The sequence below is a fragment of the Gorilla gorilla genome, chromosome 13, assembly GCF_029281585.2.
Source record: "Gorilla gorilla gorilla isolate KB3781 chromosome 13, NHGRI_mGorGor1-v2.1_pri, whole genome shotgun sequence".
Lineage (NCBI taxonomy): Eukaryota > Metazoa > Chordata > Mammalia > Primates > Hominidae > Gorilla > Gorilla gorilla.
Window position 1 is genome coordinate 123585367 of NC_073237.2, and position 17108 is coordinate 123602474.

General features: G+C 53.0%; 2 protein-coding genes across 19 annotated transcripts in view; both read left to right on the forward strand.

The window, feature by feature from the left end:
• RALGPS1 (Ral GEF with PH domain and SH3 binding motif 1) overlaps positions 1 to 14099 on the forward strand; it is a 307580-nt gene extending 293481 nt beyond the window's left edge. For 4 of the 18 annotated variants that reach the window (XM_031014340.3, XM_031014336.3, XM_055351185.2 and 1 more), the window contains 6 exons: positions 1617 to 1700; positions 3060 to 3165; positions 3558 to 3650; positions 3875 to 3980; positions 5687 to 5778; positions 7849 to 8755. In XM_031014340.3, the coding sequence (XP_030870200.1) occupies positions 1617 to 1700; positions 3060 to 3165; positions 3558 to 3650; positions 3875 to 3980; positions 5687 to 5778; positions 7849 to 7944 (577 nt within the window). In that variant the 3' untranslated portion in view covers positions 7945 to 8755. Of the gene's footprint in view, positions 1 to 1616; positions 1701 to 3059; positions 3166 to 3557; positions 3651 to 3874; positions 3981 to 5686; positions 5779 to 7848; positions 8756 to 9679 lie in introns of those variants that run through there. The other 14 variants (XM_031014342.3, XM_031014337.3, XM_063697034.1 and 11 more) reach the window with 9 other exon arrangements.
• A 2045-nt stretch (positions 14100 to 16144) lies between these two features.
• Positions 16145 to 17108, forward strand: part of GARNL3 (GTPase activating Rap/RanGAP domain like 3) — a 170291-nt gene continuing 169327 nt past the window's right edge. The window contains exon 1 of the mRNA XM_019033704.4: positions 16145 to 16324. Coding sequence (XP_018889249.1) covers positions 16233 to 16324 — 92 coding nt within the window. The 5' untranslated portion in view covers positions 16145 to 16232. The remainder of the gene's footprint in view (positions 16325 to 17108) is intronic.

Sequence of the window (17108 nt, forward strand, 5' to 3'; positions counted from 1 at the left end):
AGCTGGAATCCAGCCCAGGTAAGGAGGAAACATCCCTGGATAGCAGACAAAGCCACAAAGGATCTCACTGCAAGAAAGTCCATTGTCAGACCCTGCTCAGAAGAAATCCCCGGTTATGGCTGGAAGAAGAGCAGCCCCGGAGGCAGCCATGGCCAGTTCCCCTGAGCAGTGCTGCTTCTGCATGGGCTCGGGACCTGGCCATGCTAGTGCACTCACTTGCGAGGTGCCCAGCATGTGGTGCCGGTAACAGTGAAGTTGGTGACTGTTTGACTTGTCCAAAATGAGAGAATCATGGTTATCTGCATGAGTCATGTTCACTTGCTGCACTCCACCCCTCTTTCTGAGAGGGAGGTGGCCATTGGGCCAGTGGCCTGGGAGTTGAGCACACCAGGGCCTCTCTTGTCTGTGCTACAGCTCAGTATGGGTGGTGGTGGGATCAGCCTATTACCACCCTGACACCCGTTATGTTAGAGGACTGGGGGGCCAAGCACATGCTATGGTATACCATCACCCAGAGAGGAGGAGCCGATGGGCAGGAGGCTCGGGGGCCTGGAGCAGCCGTCCCAGCTAACCATCAGACTCCCACCAGCCCTGAAATTGGGCCCCTGGACAGTGGACCCGAGATGGCCATCAAGAAGAGCTCCTTCCTGGGAGGAGGACAAAGGCCCCTGGGCAGGTACGATGTACCTGCTGCAATGTGTGAGGGCGGCCCCACACTACCCACAGGTACTGATGTCACAGAGCAACGGCTGACCATGGAGGACTGAGGCGATCTTACAAAGGAACTCTGGGCCTCATCTGACTTTATTAAGTTGATTACATTGTTGTCTGGCCAACGGGCAAGAAGAGCTGTGGTCAGAGAATAGGCCATGCCTCAAGGGTGGGGAGAAGGTTGAAACATCAAGTGGATACGGGAAGTGAGTCTTCTAAGACAGAGAGGCTAAAGGAGAAAGAGGGTGCCTCCCTGCAAAGAGGCTGAACAGGAAGCTGCACGTTGCCCTGGAAAGGCTCACTGCCGGGGAGTGCAGGTGAGAGGAAAGCCAGAGGGCCGCCCACGGAGCACGCTTGGAGCATGGACTCTTGGATGCCGCAGCAGGTCACAGAGCGAGTTTGCAGGGGCCTGGCTGGAGCCACAGAGGAGACTGTCCAGTCAAGAGCAAACAGAAGGCTCCGGTTGTGTCCTGGTGAATGACCCCCAGGCCCAACATGCAAGGTTGCCCACAATTCTGTGTGCACTTTTCACGTGGACTTGCCGTGGACTATCTGGGCTGTACAGTGTTTGCTATGAAACATCTCAGCCCCATGCTGAGGCAAGTGGGTGTGCCTGGATTTTAATCATGCTCTTGACACTGGAAAAAGGGTGAACACTCAATAAAAAGTTGAAAGAATTACGCGGAGACTTGGAGACTCTGAGGGGTGCTGTGTTTACTGGCCTGGCAGCTCCAGGTGTGCTTGTAGTGTGGCCGAGGAGGCTGGGGAGGAGTTGGGGAGGGAGGGAGGTTGCTCTGCGGGGCTTCCTGAGCTAATTGACTACGTAGTCCGGGGTGCTCTTGCCTCCTTCAGGAGCATCTGGTCTTTCAAAGCTGTTGCTAAAATTTAACCCTTTTCCTCTGAAGCAGGGGACGTCTCTATGCCACCCTGGGGCCCAACTGGCGGGTTCCAGTTAGGAATTCTCCCAGAACCCGGAGCTGTGTCTACAGGTATTCATGTGTTCATGTGTTCATTTGTTTGACACATAGCTTGTTATGTGGCCTTTTGGATGCCAAGCACTGTGCTAGAGGCTGCCGAAAGAAACAGACACAGCCTTTGCCTACATGAGTCTACTGCCAGGTGCACTGGCTGTCCCAGAGGAGGTGAGGGGCACTCAGGAAGAGGAGGGGGAGCTTACTTGGTTCGGGAGATCAGGGAAGGCCTCCCTGAAGAAGAGACTGGAAGAATGATAGGAATTCGCCAAATAATTGGAAGTGGAGGGGCAATGAGAATGCTCCCAGCAAAGGGACAGCATGGGCTATGAGGCAGGAAGAGCTGGGTGATTCGAGTGAAGGGAAGGGAGTGTTGGAAGGAATGAGAGAGGGCAGGGACATGAGATGAGCTGGAGCCACATCCAGCATGCATCATCCAGCAGGGGTGAGAATGGTGGCTCAGATCTTAAAAGCGACAGGAAACCATGAAAGGGGCTTGCTGTGGGCGGGTGGAGGAGAGGAGAGGGGGAGGGTGGAGGCACTAGCCGGTGTGGACCCAGGAAGGCCCCTGGAGCGCACTGAGCAGTGGCTCGAAGGAAGGTCCGGTGGCCTGAGGTGTAATGGGATGGCGAAGATGGATGGTCAGACATATTTAGTACCTGATCCCCAGTGCATCCTTGGGATTGATTAGGTTGCAGGGGCATCCGAGAGGAAGAAAATCCCCGCTTACTGGCTGAAGCAGCCAGTAGGGGGTGGTGCCATTCCTGAGGCACCGGCAGATCCGGAGCTCAGGAGGGAGGTGTGGGCTGCCATGCCCTTGGACGCCTTCATCTGTAGGTGGTGTTTGAGTCCCCAAGGGAGAGGGTGAGTGAAGAGCCTGGGAAAGATGTGGGGAATGGTGCGTGTGGGCTCGCATCCCTCCTGTCCCTCCACACCACCTCTTCCCTTCCTCGCTGCTCTCTGAGGCTCCTGCCAACACCAGAAGGAGGGGCTGCTGGAGCTGGGGCTTCACAGGCACCAGCTCCTCAGGTGTGGAGGAGCCCACGCCAGCCCCAGGGAGCGGCCAGGCTGTAGCCGCGACAAAAGCATCCCTTAGGATAGGGTGGGGGTGCTGATCAGGGCCTGGGTTATGAGGAACTTGGTCACCAAGCCTGGAACTTTGCAGCCGCGGAGAGACGGGTGTGGGAGTCCTTGGCGGTGGGCCCTTCATGTGCGTTATCACCTGGCCCTCCCCTCCGGGCCTTGCCCTGCGCCGTTGAGTCTGGACTGCTGGGACGTCATGGACTTGGTAGTGGGGCACCTGTGGTCCCCAGTGAGTGAGAGGGTGCTTGACCTTAGCTCCTCCAGGGCGATGTCTGACTGGTAGTCTCTCCTCAGCCCCACCGGCCCGTGCATCTGTTCTCTGGGGAACTCTGCAGCTGTGCCCACCATGGAGGGGCCTCTGAGAAGAAAAACCCTGCTCAAGGAAGGGCGGAAGCCTGCGGTAAGTACAGACCCACATCCACCGGGGCAGCAGGGGCTTCCACATCTGTAAATAGCGCCCACTCCTAGAGGTCTCAGCAAGAAAGTCACATGCATGGCAGAGGCTCTGCTTGCAGTGGGCGTGCAGCGAGCTGAACTCTCAGGAATTATACCTGACACTGCCATAAAATGAACAAAGGGAAGGCTCCTTGAGTAAAGGAGCAAGAGACGGGAGGGAAGATGCCTCCTGTCTTGGTCCTAGGTGGAAGTTGGCATTGCCAGGGGGTGGTGGAGGGCCAGGGAAGAGATGGGGCCTGCACTGGCATTGATGGGATGGCTGGGTCTGTAATCAGCCAGGGATCCTCTACCCCCACGACCCCTGGTGGCATCACTCAGTCTCCCCTTCCTCTGTAGCTGTCCTCGTGGACCAGGTACTGGGTCATACTCTCAGGATCCACCCTCCTGTACTACGGAGCCAAGTCCTTGCGGGGCACAGACAGAAAACACGTAAGTCCCTTGAAAGGACTCTAGTGCTGGGACTTCCTCTAGTGGGGAAGGGACCTCTGTGAACTGTGGAGGATGGGGGTGGGAAAGGGATCTATGTGAACTGCGGAGGATGCAGGTGGGAAGGCGGCAGGGGAGGGAGGAAGCCTTGCCTGGCCCACGTCGGCCTCCCTTGTGGAGTGGAGGGCTGGGCCCCGGTCTCCGGATGTGTTGTTGCTCTCCTCCAGTATAAATCCACACCTGGCAAAAAGGTTTCCATCGTGGGCTGGATGGTGCAGCTGCCCGATGACCCCGAGCACCCAGATATCTTCCAGCTGAACAACCCTGACAAAGGTAGGCAGCAGGCCAGAGCTGGCGCCTGCAGCTGCTCTCTGCCCATTTCCTCTCTTGCACAGCATGCATTTTGAAGTTATTAGGAGCTTTTGAGGCTGCTGCCTTCCCTTTGCTTTAGATTCTGATGTTCATGGGGTCCATGCTAGTCCACAAAAGCTGCATAGATCATGGTTGGCATGTCCATTGAGAAGGGTATGAGGCACAGGGTGCTGGAATCCTTTTTGCAGCCTTACCTATGGCTGCTGGGGCCCATCACTCCAGGAGCTGTAGTCTTACGGTCTTGGAATAAATAGTAAGGCTGGATGAGGCAGGGCCATGAGGCTGGAAGGGTCTTGGCTCTGGGGAGATTTCAGGGATCCCCTCACATGCCTGTGCCATAAGACTCTGGCAGTGTCCAGTTCCAAGGCCAACTCAGAGAAGAACCCTTTTAACTTCCCAAAGCTCCAGCCTTCTCTAGCTATCTCCCAGTTCCTCCCAGTTCCCACTTCATGATCATGCTGGGAAGGAGGAGAGATTCTGGATGCCATCCTGTCCAGTAGCGCTGTCTTCACTGACATTCAGAACAGACTATGGTGGGTCTCCTCAGTAACCCATGTCACATGACAAAACCCAAAATTGCCTGGGTCAGTTGGATTCCAACCAGGCAAACTGATTTGCGCTGGAAAATCCCCACGCATTTTCACACCTTAACAGGAATGTTCTACTGTAGGGCTCATGAACACACAAATCACCTGGGGATTGGTTAAAATTCAGATTTGGATTCAACAGATCTGGGGGTAGAGACCAAGATTCTGCATTTCCAGCAAGCTCCCGGGCGATGCAGATGGCAGTGCTGGTGGGGAGACCATGCCTTGAGTGTCAGGCTCTAATGTTCTTAGCTGAGAATCAGAGAAACAAAGGGAGCCTCCAGGAGCCTGGAATGGGGAAGAGATAAATTGCCAAGTTCTCTGCTCCGTGTCTGAGTGACTGAAGCCACATTTGTTGCACACATGTGGCAGTGTGTCCTGAGTTTGGATACCATTTGAGTTTCTTCCTCCCTCAACAGTCTGGACCGGATTAGCAGTGGTTTCTTAAGGAAATGTGACACAAGGGGTGGCCAGGGTCCATGGATGGAATTCAAGAGGTCTGTGAACTTGGGTGGAAAAAAAAATGCATCTTTGTTTTCAGTTACTTGTGACTACTTCAGTTATGAGTATAAGCATCCAACAACAAAAATGTTAGCAATACCTGTGATTTTTATCTCCAAGAGGAATCACATATTGTTACAGACATTTCAAAATGTCACTTATGCTCATCTCTTTGAAATTACAGTGCAGTATCGGACCTGTACTAGATCTGTTTTTAGTGCTTTAATATAGAAGCACCTATAGAATTATACTGCTGGTTCGTTTTTTAGTTGTTTAATAACTGTATTTGAGTATTAATCGATTTCCTTTGTATTTTATACATTTGGAAACATTATTCTGAGGATGGTCCACAGGCTTAACCAGACAGCCAAAGGCACCATGGCCCCAAAATGGTTAAAAGCCATGGTCCAAAGAGACCACTGGAGGGAGCCCTGGAGGCTGCTTTCTCTGCATGTTCCAGCTCACCTGGGGCCGACCTTCCCAGTTTAGTTACCCGTGTTTACATTTCTCTTTATGCCAGTCACCAGCTGACCCTCCTACGTGGCCCTCTTCTTAACTCATGGTTTCTCTACCCATCAGGCAATGTTTACAAGTTTCAGACTGGTTCCCGATTTCATGCAATACTGTGGCACAAGCATTTGGATGATGCATGTAAAAGCAACAGGCCTCAGGTAAAGTCATCAAAATCCTGCTTGTCACCTGAAATATCCTCTCCCACCCTTGGAACTAAGGGTCTTTAGAAAACAGGGTTCCCTTCTTCTTTCAGAGCCCATTAGCCACACTCTCAGATACCCTCTTCTGATCAGCATCTTCCCTTGAGACAAGGCACCCCCTTGCTCAGCTTAGAACTAAGCCCAGCTCCAGACCAGAACTTTGAATCTGGTTCCTGTGTCTTTCCCACAATAGGAAATGCCACAGAAACACCCACTGGGGGATGATTATGAGCAGCTGTGATATCACCCTAGGATCAGGTTCTAGCATCTATTTAGGTCATCCCTGCCAAGAGCTGACTTCATGGGAATACTCCAGACTCACTAAAGGGCCTCCCTGCCCCACAACCCTTGGGAATAATGCGGCTAGCTAACTTACTGACAGCCAGCCATGGGCCACAGAAGGCTGCTGGTGAAAGGGGGTCCCTAGCTTCTCAGTGTGTTTGAACCAGTGGGATCTGTCTTGACATAGGCCCTCTCTGGCCTGCTGGGCCTGGCTCATGGTATGGCCCCCTCCCCTGGTCGCCCCCAGCCGTCCCACAAAGGGTGTTATGCGAAATGTTTCACATGCAGGAATTGGCTGAATTCTCTCAACATCCCTGTGAGGTAGATTCTCTTACTGTCTCCATTTTATGCTGAGGGTCCTGAGGCTCAGAAAGGGGCAGACACACATTTAAGGTCCCACATTAGTGAGCAGTGGAGCTGGGATTGAACCCAGGTCTGCATGACTCCCCCGATTCTCTGCTTGTTGCCCCTGAGCCCTCCTGCCTCTCCTGCCTCCACTTCCCTGGTAACCCCTGCAGCTGAGCAAAAGACTGGAAGCACATCCCCAGCTGTCAAGGCTTGTGAGAGAAATGGCTACCTGAGCCCTCAGCAGCAGATGGGGGCGGGCTGAAGCCTCCTGCTCCCTGGGGGTCAGGTGGGCAGCATTGATGCTCCTGTCCCTAAGTGTCCATGTGTGTTTTCCCCAGGGATCAGCCAGAGGAGGAGGGGGGGAAGCAGGAGTCCTCTCCAAGCCCATCTTGGGAGGGCTAGGCGCATGGCATAGAGGGTGGCGCTTCAAGGAGGACAGTTAGGCGTAGTGCCTGGGAGTAGACTCAGCAGGCCCCTTGCAGGCAGCAGCTCTGAAGTCTGGGGGACCTCAGCAAAGGCAAGTTCATACCAGGCATTTGGGTCCAGGAGGATGGAGACTTCATGGTGCCACATGGCACAGTCACAGACTTCCTGTTCCCTCCAAGTGGTTCTGGAAGCTGAAGGGAGGTCTCTAGTGACAGTGACAGGTCCTAGGGCTCTGTGCTCAGCTCAGTCTGTAACACAGATGAGGACAAATACGAGAAGCTGATTGCAATTACAGATGATAAGAAGTTAGAAAGCAGAATTAGCAAGTTCTCAGAATTAGTCCTCGACCAACTAAAACAGGACAAGATCAATACAAGAATAAACATGAGGTGCCACAGGGAGGTTCCAAATAAATTGCACTTGATTCCCTTGACTCACCCATCTGACTTCGGGGAATTTGTCCTAGGGATGTGCACACACATGTGCTCAAAGATGTGTTTAAGAATGTTCACCGCAGCATTGTTCTTGATAGGAACCAAAACCCTGGAAGCCTCTGTGACCCTCAGGGGGTCCCTATTGTGTGACACTTGATAGTTATTAGAAAGAGGCAGATCAGGGCAAAAACATTTGGAAAGGATGATCTGTATAAAAGTTCTAAGATGATACACAAGAAATGGTAATTCTGTAGTTTCTAGAGAGCTTTATGTATAGTTTGTACATTGAATAAATGTAATTGGCCATCCGTATGACAGGAAGACAAGGGTTTTGGTCGGCAGCCATCTCAAGGTGATCCCTTGAGACAAGGTGCCAAGACCTGAACAAGGCTGCCGCCGCCCCAGCTTGCATTAAGAGAGGAAGAGCATCCTGGCCTCCTCCATATTGGTCACACCATGTGTGTCTGGGGTCCCTCAGTAGCTCTGAGGGCCGCTCTCTTAAGAGCACAGCACACTGAAGCTCACCTACCACACACAGGAAGCCGGAGCAGCTCCAGGTCCAACAGGAACTGACAGCCACGAGGTGGACCACCTGGAGGGCGGTGCGGGGAAGGAGGCAGGGCCCTGTGCCTGAAGCCTGGGCACCATGGTGGCCCCAGTCAGGAGCAACAGTGGTAGCCCTGAGTAAAACCCATTGTCCCTCTTTGGAGGAGCGGCCAGAGGATGACAGCAGCCCCAGCAGGCAGCAGTGCCTGGGCAGGCTGATCCAGCAGAGCACTAATGGGTCAGTTTCATGTATTGGCAAATGTGGTGTAGCATGGCAAGGCTACAAGTTTTAAGGATTTTTGTCTGATTTTCAGACCTGGAGGAGGGGATTTTTCTTCCTACTTTCCCCCTTTTTTATTTCTAATTTACTTTCAACCAAATATTCCCACTATGTGCTATATGTAATAATAAAAAGTTGACAACAACTGAAATATTCAACAGCAGAGGATGATTTAAGTGAATCACAGTACATCCGTGTGATGGAATGCCAGGAGGGTGTAAGAAAGAGTGTGACAGAAATGCATCTATTCACGAGGAAACATCGCAGTGACTAGATTGATTTTCTATTCTGTGGAACTGCATGTCCTAAACTTGTTTTTATTAACACTGAATACACTTAAACCTTATCTATAACATATGTATAGGTATAAACAACAGCAATAAAACACCTTATTGCCACCATGAGCCTAACAGCAGAGCCACCAGGGCCTTGGAATGCTGTCCCTCACCATGGCCTCTTCCTAATTCGGTTTCTCTCCCTCCCACCTGTGCCCCAGCACCACTCTCCTGATTTGTTTGCTGATTATTCCTTTAGAATTGCAGGTCACGTACTTGATTCCTTCATGTGTTGTCTGGGGTGCATTTTTAAACTTTCTTATAAATAGAACCATAACGATGCATTTTCTTGTGTCTTGCTTTTCTCCTATAACATGTTCCTAGGATTCATCTGTGTTACCACATGTAGCAGTCATTCATTTATTTTTACTCATTCTGTTTTTATTAGTTCTTCTGTTGGGCATCCCAGGACTGATTTTCCGCTTTTTTGCTATAGTGAACAGTGCTGCTAATGACCATTCTTATAACTGTCTCCTGGTACATGGAGATGCATTTTTTTCCTAATTCATAGTTTGACCAAACTGACACCAAAATGGATTTTTTTAAATGAAATTATTTCTAATCAAATCCTCCCACAGCAGTGCTGAGGGAGGAGGTCTGGGGCTGAGGACCTGTTGGCAGCTTTTGGGGGTGGCAGAAACACTCTGACCTTGGGGCTAGTGGTCCCGCCAGTAAAGGGGGCTAGGATCTTGTCCTGAGGGCAGAGCTGTGGGAAGGTCTTGGGGTTTCTGATATCCCTGAACTGACTCTTTCTCCCATGCTTCCCTTTGCCAACTCCAGCCACCCACCCTCTGCACACACCTCAGGCCTTCAGGATTTGTCTCTCTGCCCCAAGCGCAGTTTGATTTTCACTGAAGGAGATAGGTTGAGAGCGTGGACTCTGGGTTCTTAGCCCTGCTGCTTACTTGCTGTGTACTGAACCTCCCTAAGCCTCAGTTTCCTGTCTTTGTAATGAGGACGATCCCAGTGCCTGCCCCAGGGGTTGAAGTGAGGACTCAAGAACGCAGTGCATGCGGTGGATTCAGAGCAGTGCCTGGCACGCAGCTGCCACTTCACATGGGGTGGCTATTGTTATTGCCATACCCTCTCCCTACCCAACCTGCTCATTCCCAGACTCACGGGGAAAGGCCTGTCCCTTCCCCTAGGGACCACCCCTTGTCCTTCTCTGAGGTCGGAACTTTAACAAGAGGCTGAGCTTTCTCTTCTAGGTACCTGCAAACCTTATGTCATTTGAGTAAGTCTCTGCAGGACGTGGCGTGACTTCAGAGGCTTCTGGGAACCCAGGCTGGGCCTGGTGGTGAAGAGCAGTCCTGGGCACAGGCTGTGAGCCAGGGTGCTGGGAAACTCACAGCCGGACTCAGGGGACACGGCCTGTGGCCTCACCATCCCAGAGGGCTTCACCAGTGTGGGATCCACCTGTCAGTCCCCAGCGACTCTCATGACACTCATTCTGCAGCACCGCCTCTTGGGGCAGTGGTCAGACCCCAGACGCCCTCTCTGGGCCCACCACCTGCATCTGCGACTAGAGAGCACCCGGCCCACGTTGGGTTCTCAGTGCTTTCTACTGCACAGAGTGGACAGCACTAACTAACCTGTGAGAGGGGCCCGAGAGAAGGAACAGCTGTGGAACAGGCTTTTTACACCCCAAGTGCACGGGGTTGCTCGCCCACAGGGCTGCCTCAGATTTTGTACAACCCCGAAGCGTCCTCTGCGTGTGCGTGCTGTACGTGTGTGTGTGTGAGCGAGTGTGAACTCTTCAAGAAACATGCATTTTGGCACAAGACTCGTGACATCACACACTTCATTCGCTTTGAGGCCCTGCTTTAACCTTAAGTTACAGCCCTGTCCACCGAGGAAGGTCAGAGTGAGAGCCTAGATTCCTCCTGTGTCAAGGGTCCCTCGCATTCTTTTACTGTAAACAAACAATGCCTTAAATTGTGTCTTGTTTTCTGTTCCTATGGGTGCTATTCATCTGGAAGGCCTGCTTCCAGGCCTCTTTGCTGTCAGCCCTTCTGAGACAGGACCTGGCTTCAGGACTGTGGACTGGGCTGCTGGCCTGCTTGCTTCCTCCCTTCCCCATCCCTAGCAGGGCCTGAGGCCCTCCTCTTCTCACCCTTCCCACCATGCCAGAATGGGAAGTTGTGACGTTGCAGCTCCAACCGACGTGCTCATAGTGATCAGCTGTGCAAGAGCCATGAGGCACCAACCTCTCCCCGCAGGGCAAAGCCTGTGCCCCCATCATCTCACTCCTTTGCCTGCACTGCCAGGGTGGGGCCCACCAAGATTCCTGATCATGACGGGAAGCTGAGTGACCCTGAGGCCTTAAGCTTCCCCAGTCTTGGCCCCAAATGCAGTCACCAGCAAGTTTTCCATTTTCCACGTCCAAGGGCACAATTGTTGATGACCGTGTGACAACAGAGCGAAGCCCCGGGGAGTGAACGGTCCAACCTCTGCATTCAGTTAGGAGCTCTTCACATGAATCACATCCTTATCTGTCACCTTTTGTCACATTTTTAAGTGACTTTTATTTTGCACAAATAATTTTTATTCAGAATAATAAATCACTCTTTATCACAGTATCTTCTCTTCCCTCTTCCCCTTTAGTTTGGATAGCCTAACTCTGAGAAGTTAACCCTTAAACAGTTTTCTGGAAGAGACTGAATTTCTGGGTCCTTGCAGCTGTGGTGGTTTCAGAGCTCAGACTAATCAGGCATCAAGCTACCCTCAAGAGTTTCTGGGCTGGATGTTTCAGAACAACATCTACACCAGTAAACTGTAATAGGTCAGTTTCAAAACGACCAAAAGACCCACCACTGTATTTTGACCAAATAATGACAACTTCTCTAGAAATGTGAATGGCTTGGTGAGGAAAGTAGTTGTCACCAGGGCCTCATTTTGTAGTTGAGCCTTACAGTGCTTAGTAATTCATCTTCTTTTTGAGCAAAGACTAGAATACTTTCCTCCTAAGAGAAACTCCCAGGTGATAAAGTTGATGCCATCAAACCTTGACACTGGGTGCTCTGCACACCCACGCGGATGTTGCGCCTCATTCTCCCGATGACTATTCACATCAGCATCTAGAGGCTGAATGACAATGCCAGACACTCCACCTCTGATCAGAACCATGCAGTGTTAACACTTTAACCTACACTGAATCTGATTCTACCTGTTAACTTTTAAAAAGTCGTGAGTTTGGATGAAAGTGCAAGATGTGGAACATCAACTACCTATTTTCCTTGGGTTTTTCCACTCTGCAAACTGTCCTGGTTTTTCACACCAATGAAGTATTATAGATGCCAATCCAAAACCTCAGAATTTCAGGCACCACAAAAACAGGTAATTTTCTATCCCTTATAAGTTTGTCTTTTCTTTGAGAAACATCTCTTAGCCTAATTTGAAATAGCACAATCACAATTCAGAATGTTTAGTCTTCTCACTAATTGAGTCTGCTTCCACGTCCTCTCCCAGGAACATTCTTAGCTCGGACTCTTGAAGAATCTCTTTAGATTTTGTTGGCAAAAGCCTTATAGAAGCAGTAAGAGGCTTGACCACACCAGAAGAGTCCTGGAGCTAAAGCTGGAAGACACTCAGCTCTCTAAGCAGGGGCTCGGCCAAACATGGGAGTTAAGTGCTGCTTGTCTTCCCAGTGTTGGTTTGAACCCTGTGAGCCTGAGACAGAGAGGGCCAGGCACCAACCACAAGGCGGGAAAGTCCATGGGTAGACCCTCCCCCTGGAGGGAAGCATTTCTAGTTTTTGCTCCTTGACTGTCCAGAGTGTACAAATGTTCATAACGCCATTGAAGGGATTATTTCTTGCATGCATATGCTGAATTTTTTTAAGCAAATGGATCATGGCACCCCAAAATGAAAGTTATAGAAAGCTGTCTACAACTGTGGAGTTGGTAGCTGGTAACATTGTTGTCCCAAGAACAACTCACCTCTCTCCCTAGGACTAATTTTTGTCTCTCTCAGTTGAACATGTTTTGTCATTCAAGATCAGTCAGGTGCATTCTGGCAACTGACATACTTGATGGAGGATTCATTCGGTAGAGAGCAGTAGAAATCTTGTTCTAACTGTGCCTGGTGAGAGACTTTGGCCCCCTCCCTCCCTATAAGGCTGTGGAACCTGAGGAAGTAGATACTTGAAGAGATTCTGTTTAGGAAGAAACTCACTCTCTTTTGCCAGTTGAATTTATAGAGCATTTTTTTTCTTACCAAGATGGCCAGTATCATTTTACCCCCACCTCCCAAGCCCCAAGAGGTGTACCTTTTCAGATGCCATTTTACAGGCGGAAATGCTCCATGAAACAGGAAGCCACTTGCAAGCAACATCTGCTCTGTTCCTCTGGTGGGGCCCAGAGCCCTTCCCCGAGACTGCTGATGTCTGTAACCACTGGGGAGCACTGCCAAAAATACAGCTTTCTGGTTTGTGAGCCCATAAATGACTTAAATCAGCTTTACATCATTTTTACATATCAAGTGGTTTCATGTTAAAAAACAAACTCCTAGTCCTTTAGAAATAACAGATTCTCTGCACAAAACCACCCATTCATTCATTTATTCATTCACATCACTAGCAAGTGCTGCCTATGCTAAGAACAAGTCAGATCTGATCCCTGCTCTCATGGACCTGACCACTCAACAAACAGTCCCCACCACACCTATCTCCTTAGGCAAGACTTTGCCTCTCTCCTAGTCCTGAGTATAAATCCTGTGCATAGATTCCTCTAGAAAGGCATCAAAAGGCTCAACAGACTGAATAGCCTCTTGGTCTGCGAATTCAGTTGCAATGAGGATGAAGTCACTATCCTAGAGGCTGCTTGGCCCAGAAGAGTCAGGCACAGAGCTGCAGTTGGGCACGCCAAGGATTCCAAAGGTGGAATGAGAGAGTAGGGTCAAAATGTCACAGTATCTGCTCCATAGATTTCTGTTTTTAATTTCAATGTTAAATCCAACTACAATATGAGCGAGAACTGCGTTTTCTTGGGTGTTGAGAACTTGTACCATGGACTTCAGACCGCCTTGCAGCCCTATGCTGCACAAGCGTGTACACCCCCTGGGCAGCCTCAAAACCCCGCTTACAGCAGCAACACAGGAGATCATCTGTCCATTTTAGAACCATTAATCTCTTTATCCATTGCTGAACGACTGTGACTATTCAGTAACGAAATAATAGTAATTAATTAGTATGGTATAATCTTTAATAAATTTCGTGCCAAAATGCATGGTTTTCCACTTAGCATTCAAAATGTTGCATAGAGAGTAGTTTTCAATTTCTTATGTACTCTTCGAAGTAAGTTGAAAATCAGTTTCTACATTTTAATTCGTTTCCTGTTAAATCTGTTGCACTCTCCTGGGCTGTCTTTTTTTCCAGCAGACCCCTGCATGCAGTTGTGTAAGGACTTTCTCTAATTCTTGTGAATCGTCTCACCCGCAGTAACCACTGAACATCAATCAGCCCTCCATGGGGTTCTTTAGATTTTTGGTGAAGTATTTTGTTACCTCAGTCTTGTATCAAGTTGCTGTATTTTTCAGCTTGTTACATTGATAATAATTATTTCACTAATTAAATACTTTAATGTACAAACATCTTTGTTTACTTTGAAATTAAATGTGTTTTCCAATGAATATTGCTCAGTTTATTAAAGTCACACACATTCACTTAGCTAACAGTTGCTGTTTCAGATAGACACAAAGGAGGCATGGGGTGCCCAAAACTCAGCTAGGACGTAACCAGAACATAAAAACCCTGCAGGAGCAGCATCCTCAGGAAGGGACAGGCACTCCAGGGAGAGAGGCAGAAGACCTGGGGATGCTTTAGAGAGCAGTGGGTATTTGGAGATTCAGTTCAGAGGTTGCAGAACACATGAAGGGTGGGGGCAATAGGGAGACAGAAATGAGAAGGAGCAGGATGAGGCTGGGAAAAAGGAGGCAACCTGATCTCACTGAGTACAGGTTTTGCGGGAGTAGTGGGATTTAAGTCTGAAAAGATATGTTGGGAGGACTTCATGGTGTTAGGCAGAAATCCAGAACTCCATTATACCTCGCTTGGAGAAAAAGGAGGGCTGTCTTAAACGGGTTATCTCATGGAAACCTGAGGGGAGGACCAGGGGCATCTCTAGAGGGGCTGGAAGGACAAATAGGCCTCCTCTACATCTTTCAGTGCTATCTGGGCAGCCCCTTCATTCTCTCACAAAGTTCAGGCCTTACCAAGAAAGAACCTGGAAGTCATTGAGGAAGTGTGCACCAGGGGGTGATGTAATCCAAGTTGACTATAGGATCCCCTGGCCCGGACTGCCTCAGTTTCCCAGCCAGTGCCTTCCAAATCTGCAGTGGCCAGTCCCCCAAGCACAGGTTCCCCCCAACAAGCACACTCCTCGGGCTCTGCTCCACCATCCCAGTTCCAGGCCAGCATGGCCACACCTCCCTAGCTACGACACAACCCCGCTTGCCGAGGTAGCCCTAGCTTACCTCCTCCTCCTGATTTAGACAGCACGGTGGCCCCAGCTTTACCCAGATGGGGTCGCTGCCTTCAGTCACAGTGCAGTGTTCAAGGTCCCTGAGAAGAATGCATTTGACTTAGCGAAGTGGGGATGGGGTTGGGGGTTGTCACAGTTGGAAACTAACAGTCAAGACTCGAACCCACCACAACTGGTATCCTGCAAAGCTCCAGCCCCTTAGCCTCAAGGCGTCAGACGCCACAAACGGCCACCAGGAGACAGCAATACCTCCCCCTTGATGGGTGGCGGGATCCCGGAGCCAACGCAGACCGAACGGCGGAACGCCGCTTTAGCCCCGGGTGCGGGCATCTACCCAGCGCGGAGCCTGCGGGCAGGCTGGGCGACGGCACGGGAGGAGGGAGTGGCTGGGCGGGGCCACCGAGTTTGGGCGGGGCCTCTCGCGGCTGGGCGGGGCTGTGGCGGGCCCTGTCAGAGCAGAACTGAGCAGGCGGTGGAGCTGGGTCTGGTCCGGGCACGGAGTGGGGGCTTCGAAGGGAAAAGGCGGGGCTCCTGGGGGCGGAGCCATACCTGTGGGCGGGACATGGGAAAGGAGGGCCCGAGGGGCGGAGCTACAATAGAAAGGGCCAGGAGGTGCTGAGGCGAGGAGAGGCCGAACTCCAAGGGACGACGCTCGAGGAAGCAGAGGTTTGGGGTGAGTGCGAGGGCCTTGCGCGAGCTCAGTAGTGCAGGGGTAGGTGAGCGGGGCCTGGGTCTGTGCCGAGGGGCAAGCAGCAGGAGGGGTGGGGTCGTGGCCGGGACAGTCGAGGTTAGGGTGGGCGTTTTGGGCCTGTGGGCCTCGCAGAGGTGCAGAAAGCCGGCGGCAAGAACCCCGCGGGGCTGGCGCGGGAGGGGCGTTACCGGAGCGCGGGGCGGGGCGTGGGCAGGGCGTGGGCGGGGCCTGCTCCGGGCTGAGGGCGCGGGGGAAGCAGAGCTGGAGTTGGGAGCGGGGCCGGGGCGGGGCCTGTAACAGGCTGAGCGGGCGCGGGGCGGGGCCGGGACCAGGGTGAGTGATCGCGGGGCGGGGCTTGGGCCCAGCGGAGGGTCTGGGCAGGCTGGGGTTCGGGGCGGGGCTGGGGCGGGGCCTGAACCAGGATGAGAGGCGCGAGGCGGGCTGGGCTGTGGTTCGGGGCGGCGCCGGGGCGGGGCCTGGGCCCAGCGAGGGGCGAGGGGCGGGACGTGGGCTGCGGCGCGCGAGCCGAGCGGCCGGCCGAGGCCCGAGCCCACCCGAGTGCGCCCGAGCCCGCGGCCCCCGCCCGGGGCGATGGAACCGGAGCCCGGCGGGGTGGCCGCTGCGCTCCTGCGGCAGAAGAGGGCGGCGCTGCGGCGCAGGGGGTGCAGCTTCGAGAGCCCAAGGTACTGCGGACGGGGAGGGGTGCGGCCGGGCGGGGTGCCGGCCACGTGGGGGGACGGCGATGTGAAGGGACAGCGGGGCGAGGCCGTGGCGTGGGAAGGGTCTGCGGAGGTTCTCAGGAGACCGGGCGCGGAGCCCGGGCTGAACGGCCGTGGGCTGTGGGAGGGGCCGGGCCGTCGCGCGGGAGGTGCAGGGACGGGTGTCGGGCGTCCAGAAGCGTCGGTCCAGTGGCAGGCCCCGCACGCCCGCGGCTTCGGCGGGGCATGGGCTGAGGAGAATGTGCCCTGCCCACCTCTGGTAAACCCTCAAGGGCAAGGTCGGGAGCTCACCCCTCCGTCCACTGGAGGTTTCCTTCCGGCGCCCGCGTGCCCTGGCAGCCGCACACCTGCTGCCTCCGCGGCCCGGCTCGCCCTGGCGCCCGCGGCCCCCGCGCCCCTCGCGCCCCCCGCGCCCCTCGCGCCCCCCGCGCCCCTCGCGCCCCCCGCGCCCCTCGCGCCCCCCGCGCCCCTCGCGCCCCTCGCGCCCCTCTCCCTCGCGACGCCGGCCTCTGCCCGGGCCGCCGGCGCCCCTCGGCTGCTCTTCCCCCGGGGCCTCTCACGGGACTACCGCCGCCCGGGCGCGTGCCCTCCCTCAGCTTCCCTGGCAGTCCCTGAACTTGGAACGGATTCTCCTGCTTCGACGTCGCTCAAGTCGGCCCTACCATTTTCTCAGGTCTTGGAGATGACTCCAACGTCCTCTCAGCCACACTTCCCATCTCTGTTCTGACACGTCTGAAATCCACACCCC